At 39.3% G+C, this 17,350-nt stretch overlaps 2 protein-coding genes and 1 long non-coding RNA gene across 3 annotated transcripts in view; 2 read left to right on the forward strand and 1 right to left on the reverse strand.

The window, feature by feature from the left end:
• The window catches only part of LOC311598614 (methyl-CpG-binding domain protein 3-like 2B), a 199,368-nt gene that overhangs the window by 61,943 nt on the left and 120,075 nt on the right, over positions 1–17,350 (forward strand). The gene's annotated exons all lie outside the window — the stretch shown is intronic.
• LOC311598620 overlaps positions 1–17,350 on the reverse strand; it is a 123,573-nt gene that overhangs the window by 33,022 nt on the left and 73,201 nt on the right. The window lies entirely within an intron of this gene.
• LOC311598613 (methyl-CpG-binding domain protein 3-like 2B) lies at positions 13,764–17,347 on the forward strand. Its single transcript, XM_084783831.1, has 3 exons — positions 13,764–13,896; positions 15,703–15,844; positions 16,567–17,347. Exons 2-3 carry the CDS (start codon positions 15,800–15,802, stop codon positions 17,200–17,202), a joined length of 681 nt encoding a protein of 226 aa, XP_084639957.1. The 5' UTR covers positions 13,764–13,896; positions 15,703–15,799; the 3' UTR covers positions 17,203–17,347.

Below are 17,350 nucleotides of genomic sequence, written 5' to 3' on the forward strand. Positions count from 1 at the left end.
ATCAGCAAGAGAAGGAAAGACCAACAGAACCTGGAGAAACCCCAGCAGTTGTGTGCTTTGAAGAGGTTGCAGGACGGTGGAGTCAGGAAAGGGGGCTTTTTATGTCCATTGGATCCTAGAAACTCTGTAAAACAAAGTGCACTGGCAATGCAGGATGGTGGGAATATCCAAAGTGGTCTTAAGTATCTGCACACTTCCTCAGAGTTCATCTCTGCCCACCGTCCATGTTTGGAAAAGGAACAAGGGGCTCCTCAGCAGTCCAGGGGTAACAATTCCAGTGTGTCTTCAGCTGTCACCATCTTAGTACAGAGGAGGGGTGACTACTGCAGATATCTAGAGAAAGGCCCAGAAGGTAAAGAGAGCCCAGAAGAGACTCGCTGATGCCTTAGAGGAAGACAGGCTTGCCAGACAGGCAGAGAACATGAGGGATTGAACAGAGGTGGGTTTTAAGAAAACTACATAAAAAAAATTAGGAAAGCACATACTGTGGCCTCTGTAAGTTCTCCTTGAAGGAACTTTGTTTTACTTCTATGGATTTTTTATTTTAATTTATTAAAAAATATTTCCTCTAAATTCCAATCAAGTCTCCTTCCCTCATTTCCTATTGGTCCCTCTCTCCATTCCTCCTCTCTGCTATTTTCTTTCCCTAGTCCTCAGAGAGGGAAACCCCTTCTCCTTTATCAACTGACTCCAGCCTATCAAGTCTCATCAAGACTGCCTGCATCCTCTTTTTCTGTGGCCAGGTAAGGTATCCAGCCAGTGGGAGGTGATCATAGTGCAGGCAACTGAGTCCATGGCAGGGAGTGCCCCTGCTCCCCTTAATAGAGGACCCATATGGAGACTAAGCAGCCTACTGAACACATCTGAGCAGGGCTTCTAGGTCCTGTTCATGCATGGATGCTTGTTTGTGCATCAGTCTTTGGAGGCTCTACTTGGCACATATTTTTTGGCTCTGTTGATCAGCCTGTGGAGATCCTTGCTTTCATCAGGTCCTTCTATTCTCCACAGGACTTTTACTCTCCATAGTATTCATCCATAGGACTTCCTGGATATGTGACAACATTCTGCTCTGATTCCCTTCTGGGTAGAGTATTTCAGAGGACAACTATGGAAGGTTCTTGTCCTGTACCCTCTATATTCTACTGCATTCAGTGTCTATTCTACTTTTCCTTCTGCATGAGAGTGAATTATCTTCCCAAGGTTCCTCCTTGTTACTTAGCTTCTTTAGTCTGTGTATTGTAATAGGGCAATCCTTCATTGCATGGCTAATATTTGCCTACAAGTGAATACATACCATGCTTGTGCTTCTGGATCTGGTTCACTTCACTCAGTATCTTTTCCAGCCCCATCCATTTGCTTCCCGATTTCATGATGTCTTTGTTTTTTGTTGCTGAGTGGTAGGTCTTTGTGTAGATGTACCACAGTTTGTTTGTCCATTATTTAGTTGAGGGACACATAGATTCTTTCCAGTTTCTGGCTATGACCAATAACTCAGCTATGAACATAGTTTGCCCTTATTGTTGTATGGTGGAGCATCTAGTGGGTAAATGCCCAGGAGAGGTATAGCTGGATCTTGTGGTAAATAGTATTCATTATATATATCACATAATTCTATGTATAAGAGACCTTCCCCAGTGAAAGAAGTTGTACTCTTGTGTCTCTAATAGGTTTTTAAACTTTTAGAGAATATATTATTACTGTATTATTTCATGACTCATTTGTTTACTGACCTTACACTTTTATTGAGCTCCTTGTGCTGAGGCTTCATGAACACCTTTCCTACCATGCTTTTTGTTCTAGCAATAGGACTAAGAAAGTGAATAATAAGATATTGGAAACCACTCAGTATTGTTGGGTGCTAACTGGGTATTTTGAGGCAGTAGATCGTGAGAAGGAAGCAAGTCTGTGGTTAATAATCCTGTTTTAATGGATACTTGATACTACTGACCTTGGGGGAGATTAAACAATGACTATTAGTTTATTTGGTTTTTATATGGGTTGTGGTAGTGTGTTTGTGTGTTTGTCTGGTTTAGATTTTTTTTTAACATTTAAACATTTTTTATTCCTTTTTTTGACAATTTCATAGAGTATATGATGTACTTTGATCATATATGTAACTTACTAATTTCTTTTTTTTTCACAGAGAGGCAATGCCACCATTTATTTTCCACATTGATTTCTTGCTTGCATCCATATTTCTTTTTTTTCCTCCTTTATTAATTTATTCTTTTACATCTCAATGGTTATCCCATCCCTTGTATCCTCCCATTCTTCCCTCCCTCCCAATTTCCCCTCCCCTATGACTCTTCCTGAGGGGATTACCTCAATAGAAGAATGGATAAAGAAACTGTGGTACATATACTCTATGTAATACTATTCAGCTATTAAAAACAAGGAATTCCCGAAATTTGTGGATAAATGGATTGAGCTAGAAATGATCATAATGAGTGAGTTAACCCAGAAGCAGAAAGACTCAAATGGTATATACTCACTTATATCTGCATATTAGCCCAAGGGGCATGTCCCACGAAAGCCTTCACTTACCAGGAAACTGCGACAGAGGAGAGGACATTCTAGTGGGACTCTAGATGAGAGAATCATGGGAGAAAGGCAAAGTAGAAGGACCCAGAGGGTCCTAGAAGCCTACAAGTAGAACATTATGATAGGCAGATTTGGACCCAGGGGTCCCGCTCAAACTAAGGCACCAGCCAAGGACAATACAGGCGGTAAACCTTAAGCCCCTACCCAGACCTAGCCAATGGACAGAACACTCCCCACAGTAGAGTGGAGAGTGGGATATGACTTTCTCACATACTCTGGTGCCTCACTTTGACCATGTCCCCTGGACAGGGAGACCTGGTGGCACTCAGAGGAAGGACAGCAAGTTACCAAGAAGAGACTTGATACCCTATGATCATATAGAGGGTTTAGATTTTTTTAAAGTGAAGTTAACTATGCCCTTTGTTATCCTTGGTGTAGTGTACTTAGCCTCTGTGAGTTGGCATTTTCCCTCTATTATCTTGTGTAGGGATGGATTTGTGGATAGGTACTGTTTTGATATTGCTTTTCATGGAATACCTTACTTTCATAATGAGTAGTAATTGATAGTTTTGCTGGGTATTATAGTCAGGATTGGCATCGGTGGTCTCTGGCTATGTCCAAGGCCTCTGTGCAGGCCTTCTGACCTTTTGTTCTCTTATGAAATATCTGTTGTGATTCTGATGCATTTGCCATTACATTGTACTTGGCCATTTGCCTTTGTGGAGTTTAGTAAAGTTTTCTTTGTTCTGTATGGTTTGTGATTTGAGCATTTTGTGGCAAGGGATTTTATATTCTCAAGATTTCTTAATGCCAGTCTTGGTGGCACACACCTTTATTCCCAACACTACGGAGGCACAGGAAGGAAGCTCACTCTGAGTTTGAAGCCTGCCTCATTTACTGTGACAGTGTTTTTTAAAATCTTTTCTTCTTCTTCTTCTTTTTCTTCTTCTTTTTCTTCTTCTTTTTCTTCTTCTTTTTCTTCTTCTTCTTCTTCTTCTTCTTCTTCTTCTTCTTCTTCTTCTTCTTCTTCTTCTTCTTCTTCTTCTTCTTCTCTTCTTCTTCTCCTTCTTCTCTGTTTTTAGAAACAGGGTTTCTCTTGTGTCCTGACTGTCCTGTACTAGCTGGCAAAAGGCTGGCCTAAAATTCACAGAAAACTTCCTGCCTCTTACACCTACTTGCTGGAATTAAACTGTGCTCCACCAAGCCTGTCTTATTTAACCCAGGGATAATCTGTAGAATAGAGCCCTAGCTGTCCTGGACTCGCCTTGCAGAGCAGGCTGGTCTTGAACTCACAAAGATCTGGTTGCCACTGCCTATGGGCTGCTGAGATTAAAGTCCTGTACAACCACACCCAGTTTCCTTGACAGTCTGAACAGGCTTTGCTTTATTTGTGGGAGGGATTACCTGGCAATTAAGATACCTCTCTCTTTTTCTATATAGAAGGAGAATTAGATGGGAAAGACAGTCATTTGCAGCTACCCAAGCCCTGTCTGTGTCTCTGCAGTGGAGCCTTTAAGAACAAACTCTACAACCATGGAGGGGACTTCAGGAAACTCAGTTCCAAGCCAGCCTTTGATCGTGAGTACATAATTCACATTAATTGTGGAATGGTCATCCTTGTTTTCTCATTCTACTTAAAGCTCCCTATGTTCATGCACATTTGTCCTTTAAAATAAAATTATCTCAAAAAATATAACTTGGTGTCCTGTGAAAGGTGCTATTTGTTAATACTATTTGGAAGATATGTAGGATGTAATTCATCAGCCCATAATGACAACTTTAATCTATGATATGTATTTCTGCAAGTTTTTGTCCTTCTCTGGACAGCTAGTGCTCTTGCCCAAACTGGAATGTAGGGCATCTACATTAGTGATGCCTGTGTGCCACTCAGGTTAGATTTGGAACATCAGTGATCATGAGAAAGAAAAGCTGAGAGATGCAGCCTGACAGGAAGACAGAGGAAATCTGTTGGCAACTGGCTTAGTAGAGACAGACATGCCCAGCTTTTAATCTTCCCTAGTCACATGACCTAGATTAATTAGAAGCCTCATAACTAGAACCTTCATAACACAAGCCTTGGTACCTTGGTGCAGATTCAAAATATATTGCCTCTTCCTCCATATTTTTGTGTCCTAATATTTGAGTTTTAGAAACTTTCACAGAGAAGTTTACTCTATACCTTGATCTGAGAGTTGTTTCTCTTGAGAAAATGGAGGAAAGACCAAACAAAAACTGTGACAATTGTGTATAACTAGTAGTATATGAGATCCTGTGCTGTTTACATTTCTCTTTGTTTTCCAAGGGAGCACTCAGAAGAAGCATGATACCCGAGAAACTACAAGAGAAGAGAGAGCCTTTGGAAGCCAAGAGAAAGTTCAGGGCCAAAACCAATACCAGAACCTGACTTGGGGAAACTACCAGTGGTCCTATGAGGTTGACCAGTTGCATCTTCCAAAAGCCTGTGTCTAGAATAACTTCTTACCCTGGGAATATCACCATGAGAAGGAAAGACCAAGAGAACCTGGAGAAACCCCAGCAGCTGTCTGCTTTGGAGAGGTTGAATGACTCTCAGTCTAGAGACAGGAAAGGGAACTTTTTATATTTACTGTATCCTAATACCCCTGTAAACCAAAGTACACTGGGAATGGAGGATGAAGCCAGTGCTGTGAAGGATCTGCACATTCTTCAGAGTTCAGACCTGCCCAGCGCCCGTTTTTGGAAGAGGAGCAAGATGCTCCTCAGCAGTCACTATCTTTCCACATTCCAGGAGTATCAATGCCAATGTCTCTTCAGCTGTCACTATCTTATGACAGAAAAGGAGTGACTACTGCAGACATCCAGAAACAGGACAGGAAGGTGAAGATAGCCAGAAAGAGACTGGCTAGGGCCCTGGAGGAAGACAGGCTTGCCAGGCTTGGAGAGAACATGAGGGAGTGAGCAGTGATGGGTTTTCCAAAATCTACATTTTAAAAGTTTTCAAAGCACATATTGTGGCCTTTCTAAGTTCTACTTAAAGCATCTTTATCTGACTTGTATGTAATTTTATATCAATTTATTAAAAAATATTTGTCTAAGAGCCAATCAAGTCTCCTTGCCTGATTTCTTTCTTCTCCCCTATTTCCTTTCCCTAGTCCTCAGAGAGGGAGAGCACTTCTCCTCTATCGATTAACCCCAGCCTATCAAGTCTCATCAGGACTTCCTGCATCTTCTTTCTCTGTGTCCTAGTAAGAGAATTTGCAAGGAGGAGGTGGTCATAGTGCAGACAACTGAGTCCATGGCAGGGAAAGCCCTGATCCCTTACCTAGGGACCCTTATGGTGATTGAGCTGCCTATTGACTACATCTGAGCATGGGTCTAGGTCCTCTCCATGCATGGTTGTTGGTTGGTTCATCAGTCTTTGGGGACTTCACTGGTACAGACATTTTGGCTCTCTTGGTACCCTGTCGAACTTCTTTCCTCTGTGGGTCCTGCTATTCCTTGATTCATCGGTGGGACTTCCTGTACTCTATCCAAATTGTGGCTATGTGAGCAAGATTCTGCTCTGATTCCCTTGTGGGTGGAGTATTTAGGAAGACAGCTATGGAAGACTCCTCTTCTGATCCCTCTATTCTACTTCACACACTGTTTATTCTACTTTCCCATCTGAATGACAGTGAATGATCTAGCAAGTTTCCTCCTTGTTACTTAGCTTCTTCCGATGTGTTTGTGTGTATGTGTGTGTGTGTGTGTGTGTGTGTGTTGCAATATTGTGATCCTTCAAGGTATGGATAATATCTGCTTATATCTGAGTGTATACCATGCTTGTTCTTCTGTGTCTGGTTTACTTCACTCAGCACCTTTTCTATCCCTTTATATTTGTCTAAGGATTTCATGATGTCTTAATTTTTGTCAGGTGAAGAGCAGTAGTTCATTGTGTAGATAGACCTCATATAACAATATTCATTATGTGGTTGAGGTTCATCTAGATTGTTTCCACTTTCTGGCTATTTCCAGTATTTCAACTATGAAGAAAGTTGAGCAAATGCCCTTATTGTATGGTGGGGCATCTCGTAAGTATATATCCATTGGAGGCATAGATGGATCTTTTGTTTGAGAAACCACCAGATTGATATCCAAATTGTTTGTACCAGGTTGCACCCCACCAGGAATGGAGGAATAAGTCCCTTCTGCCACATTCTCTTCCAGCATGTGCTCTCACTTGAAGCTTTTATCTTCATAATTCTGATAGGTATAAATTGGAATATGAGATTTGTTTTGATTTGTATTTTCCTGATGGCTAAGGATGTTGAGTAATTGCATACTTCTCACCCATTAGATAATCCTCTGTTGAGAATTCTCAGTTAAGAACAATACCACATTTTTTTTTTTTGGCTTTTCAAGACAGGATTTCTTTGTGTAGCCTTGGATGTCCTGTACTTGCTGTGTAGACCAGGCTGGCCTCGAACTCACAGCAATCTGCCTGCCTCTACCTCCTGAGTGCTGGGATGAAAGGTGTGTGCCAACACATCCGGCCATACCACACTTTTAATTGGCTTATTTGGTGTGTTGTGGCTCTTTTGATAAAATTGTTTTTATCTATTTTGGATATTATCTCTCTTTGATATACTGTTGGTAAAGATCTTTTCCCAGTTTGCATGCTGTTTTTTTTTTAATGTGCCCATTGCTCTATAGAATTTCTCCATTTCATGTAAACCCAATCACTAATTATTGATCTTAGCTGTCAGTGTTCTGTTCAGGAAGTTGTCTCCTCTTCCAATGACTTCAAGGCTCTTCCCAAATTTCTCTTCTACTCGATTTCCTGTTTCTAGTTCCACATTAAGGTCCTTGATCCACTTGTATTTGAGTATTGTGCAGTGTGACCAATATGGATCAATTTGCATTTTCTAAGAGTAGACATCCAGTTAGACCAATATCCTTTCTCTAAGATGCTACTTCTTTTCCTTTCTATGGTTTTACCTTGTTTGTCAAAATCAAGTGTCCATTGGTGTGTCACTTTTCTTGGGTCTTGAATTTGATTCCATTCTCCCACCAGTCTGTTTGTATGCTATCCCCATGCATTTTTTTAAATCACTGTTGCTCTATAGTACAGCTCCATATCAGCGATGCAGAACCTCAGAACGTGAGAGTTGTTCTATCAAGGTCTCTAAACAATAATTGTGTTACTATTTTGATGGGAATTCCATTGAATCTGTAGCTTGCCTTTGTGAAATTGTCCATTTTTACTCCACTAATCCTACTGATCCCTGTGATTGGGAGATCTTCCTATGTAGTGACAAATTCTTCAGTTTTTTTTCAGAGTCTTTCACTTGCTTGGTAAGAGTCACACAAAGGGCTTTATTTCATTTTTGGCTATTGTTAAGTGTGTTATTTCCCTAATTTCTTTCTCAGCCAATTTGTCCTTTGTATACGTGGTAGCTAATGATTGTTTTTAGTTAACTGAATCCAGCCACTTTCCTCAAGGTGTTTTCACCATAGGAATTCCCTGGTAGAATTTTTGGAGGCACTTCTGAATACTATCATCCTGAATAGTGATGCTTTGACTTCCTCCTTTCCAATTTCTATCCCCTTGATCTCCTTTAGTTGTCATTGCTCTAGGGAGAATTTCAAATACAATATTGAAGAGATTTGACAGAGTGGACAGCCTTGACTTGTCCCTGATTTCAGTGGGATTGCTTTTATTTTCTCTCCATGTAGTTTGAAGTTGGGTAGAGGCTTGCTGTATATTGTCTCCACTAATTTTAGGTATGTGCCTTCTGTCTTTAATACCTATTAGACTTTTGGCATGGATCAGTGCTTGATGCTTTTCTAGTAAGCAAGGAAATGATCATGTTTTGTTTTTTCTTTTTCCCAGAATTGTTTGTATGCTGGATTACACAGATGGATCTCTGCCTATTTAACCACACCATCATGACTGGTTTATATGCTCATAGGTCAAAGTGCATGATATTTTTTGTTTCCTTTGGTTGGGCTTGTGAGCATTTCATTGAGTATTTTTCCATCCATGTTCATGAGGAATATTGGTCTAATATTCTCTTTTCTATTTGCATATGTGTTTGTTTTAGGTTTTTTTTTTTGTTATATTTTGGTTTGCCTATTTGTTTTTACTGTATCTTTATTTTTGAAGGTCCAAACAATCTTTTATCAATAAAGACTCAGGAGCCAGATTCTGGGGAAGAAAACTTGTTAACTTGGAGGGGCAAAGATAGTATCAGGTGATCCCTACTCAGTGTTCTTTCCTATGGAAAAGGCCCTGAAGGCTCACTAGCTCAGCAGTCACCCAAGGGGATCAAGGTCAGAAAGACCCATACTAGCTTAAAGTCCAATAAGTCAAAGGCAAAGGAAGTAAAGACCTCAAAATCTAAAAGCTAAAGCTCCTTTTACTTCTCTATCATGTCACAAATAACTGTTCACTCAAAATCCATCCTATTCTTTATCTCTGCCAGCTGGTTTCTTCCTCTGCCTCTTGACCTAGGGCTAACTTTATTAAATCTAGTGTGTTGAAAACTCTTGGATTAAAGCTGTGTGCTGGGGCTCAGGCCCCAAACAAAAGATTGGTTTTTATAGTTCATTGTCTCATGGCTCACAATGGAATCTAATATCCTGCAAGGGCATAAGGAACACAACAACTTGGTAATGCTATGTCTACCATCTTACTTGTACTATTGGAATATTAGGTTGTATGGGAGAAAAAAGGGGGCACTTTACCCAAAATTGTTCAATTTCAAGTCATAATTTCATTTATTTTTAAGATTATATGCTTTATTTAGTGGGCACGGGAAGAGAAGGAAAGGGAGGAGAGGTACTCCAAGGGAGAAAGAGACAGAGACAGAGAAAGAGAGAAAGAGGTAGGAGAGTAAGAGATCAAGAGGCAAGAATCTCAAACCCAAATCTAATTATGGTTTTGCTCTGTTGGTCTTCAGGAATAATGTACCCTGAGTGGTTCTCTGGGGTTTGATACTGAGTCTTTAACTTGTTACCATGTGTGGTCATGAAAGGAGACCAACATGCTGCAGCTGTCTGCCCTTGTCTTGTTTGTTTTTCTGACACTCAATTAATGTTTCCTTTTGAACTACAGGTCCAAGATTTCTTTCATGTGACGGTAGTTTGAATCCATAAAGGTATTATGAATGTTGTCATATTTATCATGTTTTTACACTTCTATACTAGCTGTGCCTTGAAAAGTTCGAGGCAGGCAGGTCTCTAAGCTGAAGCCATCCTGGTCTACAGAGTGAGTTTTACAACAGGCAGGGGTATAGATAAAATTTGTCTAAAAAAATATATGTATATAATTCTAAGTTGGATTAAAGGAAAATAAACCTCGAGGCTCGCTAGTGGATATGTTATATTATTATATAAGCATGTTTACAAGGACAGACATGAGTTTTCAATTTATGAAATAGCAATTTTTGTGTTAATACATAAACATTTAGTTTTGTTTTGTTTTGTTTTTTTGAGAAAGGGTCTCACTGTGTAGCTCTGGCTGATCAGTTTAGAGATCTGACTTTCTCTCCACAATGCTGAGATTAAAGGAGTGCACCACCACTCCCAGCCCTGATGACAGAGGAACAATGCCACTGTCCCTTCAGTTGTTACCATCTTATGACAGACTAGCAGTCACCAGTGCAGACATCTGGAACAGGAGGAATGTGAAGAGAACCAGGAAGGCACTAGCTGAGTCCTTGGAGGATTTGCCACTATGTTTGTGTCCAAGCAGCATGTAAAGTTTTTCCACTGCTGTTGCTCTGTTGTACATCTCGAGATCAGGGAAGCAGAAAAATTTGGAAGAAATCTCAAAGAACCTCGAGGCTGGCTAGTGGATAATATGTATTATTATTATATAAGCATTTTTAGAAGGACAGACATGAGTTTGCATTTTGTGAAATAGCAAGTTTTGTTTTAATACATAAACATTTCCTTTTCTTTTGTTTTGTTTGTCTTTTGAGAAAGTGTCTCACTATGGAGTTCAGGGAGGTCAATTAGAGATCTGACTTTCTCTCCACAATGCTGAGATTAAAGGTGTGTACCACCACACCCAGCCCTGAGGAACAGATTTTATCCTCTACATTTTTATCTTCTACAGAAAATAGTCAGCTTGGTATGGTTGTACAGCTTGTGAGTTTTAATTCAACCTGATCTCCATAACAAGTACCAGGCTTAACATTTATTTAAAAAAAATATATTGGAACAGTTTTTCTACTTTTATAGATATTTGGAGATGTTAAACTATTGACAAAAATAGAAGCACTTCTAATGATGAAATAAAAAATTCATTGAGATAATGGCTCTTCTGATTAGAGTAGTAGTGTCTTTATATTAGATGCATAGACCAGAACATTAAATTGTTCTTTGTAAACAATTTTATGGTTGTTACTTTGTTCCTCTTTTTCCTTTTGGAGACAGAGCTTCTTTGTGTAATGGTTTTGGCATTTCTCAAACAAGCCCTGTAGACCAGGCTGGCCTCAACTCAAAGAGATCCAGCACCCTTAGCCTTCCCTGTGCTGTGATTAATGGAAGGTTTATCTTCTTTAAAGTATATAATTCACCACAAAGAAATTAAATACATAGTGATTTTTAAATTATTTCTTGCTAAATATAGATTTGTGAGTTTCACTGTGAAATTTGGAATCATAAGTTAGTCATGATCTCTAGAGAAACAGACCTGGGAAGATGACTGTAAAACAAAAGGGAGACTTATTAGATTGGATGACATGATGTGGTCTAATTAGTCCATCAATGGCTGTCTCAGCACCAGGAAAGCCAGAATCCAACAACTCTTCATTCCACGAGGATGGATGACTCTACAATACTAATATTGGCCTGGAGTCTTGGAGGATTTCTGGATAGCTAATTGCCTCCAGTGTGAGAGAGAATTCTATGAATTTGAATTTCACATGGATCATAGCATTAAGATAGACAAAATGGCAGGCATGAGTGAGGACATGCAGAAAAACCTGAAGCTTCTTAAATTTCATGTGGACTGCCACCGAAAGAGGGACCCAGATCCACAGTGATTCTTCCTACTTCACTTCACACAATTAAGGAAATATCTTTCTCTTCCATGTGTGGTGGAACATGCCTTGGATCTCAGAACATGGGAAGCAGAGGCAGATCTTTGAATTGGATACTAGTGTAGTCTACAGAGCTAGTTTGACAATAGTCAGAGATACATAACAGAGACCCTGGCTCAGAAAGAATTAGTGACAGAGACATACACACAAAGAGAGAGAGTGAGAGAGAGAGAGGGGGGGGGATAGAGGGAGAGAGGGGGAGGAGGGAGGAAGGGAGAGAGAGAAGGCACAAAAATCCTTAGTTGGCTATCCAAAACATTCTATTTTTAATCAAGACTCTCAATCACACTAAGTTCCTTTCATGTTATTATCATTTCATCAATTGAAGGGTCTATGATAAGCCTTGTCTCATCGATCTAACAACAGTCAAATAGACAGAAGGTTTAAACAACACTGGAAATATGCCCTGTGTTAAAAAAGGAGATTGTACAGGTTAATTATGCTAATATTAAACATTCCACCTTAGGGTGGGGTCATCAGATCTCTATATAAAAGCTCGAGAAGGGTAGAACTCAGTCAGTTCAAAGGCCCTAGGAGGTGGTTATGCAGTGAAGCCCTTCTACAAATTAGGGCTGTTTTCCAGAGAAATCAGAAGGCACAGCATCTCTGAAGCAAAGGGCAAGCTTTGATAAGACCAGGGATCTGGAGGTGAGTGGAAATCCTCAGTCCATGCATTTATACTTTCTCCAAGGCCAGGAACTCTCATATGGAAGTTCTTGTGATAGTTAATATAGAGAATGCTCTTATTTTCAGTTCAGTATCGATCTACAAAGTTTTAATATATTGTAATTTTAAAATTGAGATGACTATGGTTTCCTCACTTATTTTATGATATTTGTGAAACTAATTTTGGAATGTATGGAGATACCTTATATTATGACTTTTAGCATGGTATCTATACTTAGTGTTCATTATAGAAATCACATAATGCCTTATATATGAGATATTCTACCAGAAAACATTATACTCTTGTGTTTCAAATATGTTTTTAACTATTTAGAGACTATTTTATTAGTGTATTGATTTAGGACACATTTGTTTAGTGATATTATACTTTTAATGAGCTCCTTTGCTGGAGACTCAGTTCATGAATGACTTCCCTAGCATGTATTCATTTCTAACTCTGGCGCTAAGAAAGTAAATAAAAAGATAATAGAATTGACTCAGTTTTGCAGGAGCTATAATGAGAGGTTGCAACAAGAGAATTTTGAGTTTGAAATAAGCCCATCCTTAAAAATCTTGATTTTCACTCCATTCAAAGAGTTGAGGGTACATTCATTATTTATGTCCACGTGATGTAATAAATATTTCAGAATGGATTTTTAAATAATGGACCAATTGGTAATCTTTACATTGGATACTTAAAAAAAACTGTCAGTCTTATTCTTCAGTACTAAGAAGTTTATACGGCATTGTTATCTGGTAGGATTCAAGGTTAATACAACTTATTATTTGCATCCCGTTATGCCTGTTGAGGCTTCATTAGTTACATGCTGTATGGTCAGATTTACAGAAAGTTCTGTGAGGAGATGAGAAGCAGGTACCCGCCATTAATCGTAGAACTCCAGAGGTAGAGACAGCCAAATCTGTGTGATTTTGTGACTACCTGGGTCTACAAAAGGATTCCAGGACAGCCAAGGATTTACACAGAAACCCTGGGTAAAAAAACAAAACAATTTTTCAAAAGAACCTGGGTGTGGTGGCACACGCCTTTAATCCTAGCAGTTGAAAGGCAAAGGTAGCTGGATCCCTGTGAGGTCAAGGCCATCATGGTTGACAAAGCCAATCCTGACAGCCAAGGCTATACAGAGAAACCCTCACAGGAAAGAGAGACAGAGGGCAGCGGGGGAGGAGAGACAGAGAGATAGAGAGAGCTGATAGGTAGAAGACTCCTTACTTGTGTGTCCAGAAGGTTAGATTTTTAATTTCACCCATTCTCCCCATCACAATTAGTTATTAAAAATGGTTACCCCCTCAGGCATCTCACAACAGCCAAATACCCAAAGGCAAAACCAACCCTGAGGGTGTGCCCACGGCATTAAAGAAGGAGATTACACAAGGTAATTTAATTATTATAACACCAATATACTTGGCCTTAGGGTGTGGTCTTCAGTTCTCTATATAAAAGCAAGAAGCAAAAAACCCAGTTCAGAGGCCCTAGGAGGTGGTTACACAGTGGAGCCTTTCTTCACGGTACAGCTTTTGTGCAGAGACATCAGAAGGCACAGCCTCTCTTAGGCAAAGGGCACACCTTCCAGCAAGCTTTGATGAGACCAGGGATCTGGTGGTGAGTGGAAATCCTCAGTCCATTGATTTATACTTTTCCCAATCCAGGAATTCTCATATAGAAGTACTACTGATAGTTAATATAGAGAACGCCCTTATTTTCAGTTCACTATGAATCTACTAAATTTTAATCTATGATAACATTAAAACTTAAGATTATTACAGTTTCTTTACTGATGCTATGCCCCTTATGAATCTAAATTTGGAAGCTATGGAGGTACCTGATAATCTGATTTTTAACATGATATCTGTAAATAGTATTCATTGTATATATCACATAATTCTATGTATAAGAGACCTTCCCCAGTGAAAGAAGTTCTACTTTTGTGTTTCAAATAGGTTTTTAAACTTTTAGAGAATATATTATTACTGTATTATTTCATGACACAATAGTTTACTGACCTTACACTTTTATTGAGCTCCTTGTGCTGAGGCTTATGAACACCTTGCCTACCATGTTTGTGTTCTAGCGATAAGACTAAGAAAGTGAATAATAAGATATTGGAAACCACTCAGTATTGTTGGGTGCTAACTGGGAATTTTGAGGCACTAGATCGTGAGAAGGAAGCAAGTCTGTGGTTAATAATCCCGTTTTAATGGATACTTGATACTACTGACCTTGGGGGAGATTAACCAATGACTTTTATTTGGTTTTTTTTATTTATTTTATTTATTTATTTATTTATTTATTTATTATTATTATTTATTTATTTATTATTTATTTATTTATTTATTTATTTTATTTATTGGTTATTTTATTTGGTTATTTTATTTGGTTTATTTGGTTTTTACATGGGTTGTGGTAGTGTGTTTGTGTGTTTGTCTGGTTTAGATTTTTTTAAAAGTGAAGTTAACTATGCCCTGTGTTATCCTTGGTGTAGTGTACTTAGCCTCTGTGAGTTGGCATTTTCTCTCTATTATCTTGTGAAGGCACTGATTTGTGGATAGGATAGGGACTGTTTTGATATTGCTTTTCGTGGAATACGTTATTTTAACCATGTGTAGTAATTAATAGTTTTGTTGGGTATTATAGTCAGGATTGGCATAGGTGGTCTCTGGCTGTGTCCAAGGCCTCTGTTCAGGCCTTCTGGCCTTTTGTTCTCTTCACAAATGTCTGTTGTGATTCTGATGTGTTTGCCATTACATGGTACTTGGCCATTTGCCTTTGTGGAATATAATAAAGTTTTCTTTGTTCTGTATGGTATGTGATTTGAGCATTTTGTGACAAGAGGATTTTATATTCTCAAGATTTCTTAATGCCGGTCTTGGTGGCACACACCTTTATTCCCAACACTAGGGAGGCACAGGCAGGAAGCTCACTCTGAGTTTGAAGCCTGCTTTGTTTACTGTGACAGTCGGTTTTTTTTATCTTTTCTTCTTTCTCTTCTTCTTCTTCTTCTTCTTCTTCTTCTTCTTCTTCTTCTTCTTCTTCTTCTTCCTCTTCATTTTTCGAAACAGGGCTTCTCTTGTGTCCTGACTGTCCTGTACTAGCTGGTAAAAGGCTGGCCTAAAATTCACAGAAACTGCCTGCCTCTTATTACCAGAGTTGCTGGAATTAAACTGCTCTACCAAGCCTGTCTTATTTAACCCAGGGATAATCTATATAACAGAGCCCTAGCTGTCCTGGACTCCCTTACAGAGCAGGCTGGTCTTGAACTCACAAAGATCTGGTTGCCACAGCCTATGGGCTGCTGAGATTAAAGTCGTGTACAACCACACCCAGTTTCCTTGACAATCTGAACAGGGTTTGTTTATATATGGGAGGAATTACCTGGTAATTAAGTTACCTCTCTCTTTTTCTATATAGAAGGAGAATTATATTGGAAAGACAGTCATTTGAGCTCAGCTATCCAAGCCCTGTCTGTGTCTCTGTAGTGGAGCCTTTAAGAACAAACTCTACAACCATGGAGGGGACCTCAGGAAACTCAGTTCCAAGCCAGCCTTTGATCGTGAGTACATAATTCACATTAATTGTGGAATGGTCATCCTTGTTTTCTCTTTCTAGTTAAAGCTCCCTATCTTCATGCACATTGTACTTTAAATTAAAATTATCTCAAAAAATATAACTTGGTGTCCTGTGAAAGGTGCTATTTGCTAATACTATTTGGAAGAAATGTAGGATGTAATTCATCAGTCCATAATGACAACTTTAATCTATGATATGTATTTCTGCAAGTTTTTGTCCTTCTCTAGACAGCTAGTGTTCTTGCCCAAACGTGAGTGGAGGGCTTCTACATTAGTGATGCCTGTGTGCCACAGAGAGTAGATTTGGAACATCAGTGATCATGAGAAAGAAAAGCTGAGAGATGCACTTTGACAGGAAGACAGAGGAAATCTGTTTGCAACTGGCTTAGTAGAGACAGACATGCCCAGCTTTTAATCCTCCCTAGTCACATGACCTAGATTAATTAGAAGCCTCATAACTAGAGCCTTCATAACGCAAGGCTTGGTACCTTGGTAAGATTCAAAATATGTTGCCTCTTCCTCTACATTTTTGTGTCCTAATATTTGAGTTTTAGAAACTTTCACAGAGAAGTTTAATCTATACCTTGATCTGAGAGTTGTTTGTCTTGAGAAAATGGAGGAATGACCAAACAAAAACTCTGACAATTGTATATAATTAGTAGTATATGAGATCCTGTGCTGTTTACATTTCTCTTTGTTTTCAAAGGGAACACTGAGAAGAAGCATGATACCACAGAAACTACAAGAGAAGAGAGAGGCTTTGGAAGCCAAGAGAAAGTTCAGGACCAAAACCAAAACCAGAACCCGACTTGGGGTAACTACTAGTGGTCCTATGAGGTTGACCAGTTGCATCTTCCAAAAGCCTGTGTCTAGAATAACTTCTTACCCTGGGAATATCACCATGAGAAGGAAAGACGAAGAGAACCTGGAGAAACCCCAGCAGCTGTCTGCTTTGGCGAGGTTGAATGACCTTCAGTCTGGAGACAGGAAAGTGAACATTTTATATCCTCTGGATCCTAATACCAATGTAAACCAAAGTGCACTGGGAATGCAGGATGAAGCCAGTGGTGTTAAGGATCTGCACACTTCCTCAGAGTTCAGCCCTGCTCAGCATCCATCTTTGAAAGAGGAACAAGAGGCTCCTCAGCAGTCACTATCTTTCTACAGTACAGGAGTAACAAGGCCAATGTCTCTTCAGCTGTCACCATCTTATGAGAGAAAAGGAGTGACTATTGCAGACATCCAGAAACAGGCCAGGAAGGTGAAGAGAGCCAGAAAGAGACTGGCTGAGGCCTTGGAGGAAGATAGGCTTGCCAGGCTGGTGGAGAACATGAGGGAGTGAACAGAGATATGTTTTCAGAAATCCACATTTTAAAAGTTTTCAAAGCACATATTGTGGCCTTTGTAAGTTCTACTTGAAGTATCTTTATCTGACTTGTATGTAATTTTATATTGATTTATTAATAAATACTTGCTCTAAGAACAAATCA

The sequence above is a fragment of the Acomys minous genome, assembly GCF_964271855.1.
Source record: "Acomys minous genome assembly, chromosome: 5".
Taxonomy (NCBI): domain Eukaryota; kingdom Metazoa; phylum Chordata; class Mammalia; order Rodentia; family Muridae; genus Acomys; species Acomys minous.

Excerpts from the sequence above, each read along its gene's own strand:
- LOC311598613 (XM_084783831.1), top strand. The coding sequence starts at position 15,800 with ATGGAGGGGACCTCAGGAAACTCAGTTCCAAGCCAGCCTTTGATC. Across the intron at positions 15,845-16,566 it reads TTCCAAGCCAGCCTTTGATC|GGAACACTGAGAAGAAGCAT; the intron begins GTGAGTACATAA and ends TTGTTTTCAAAG.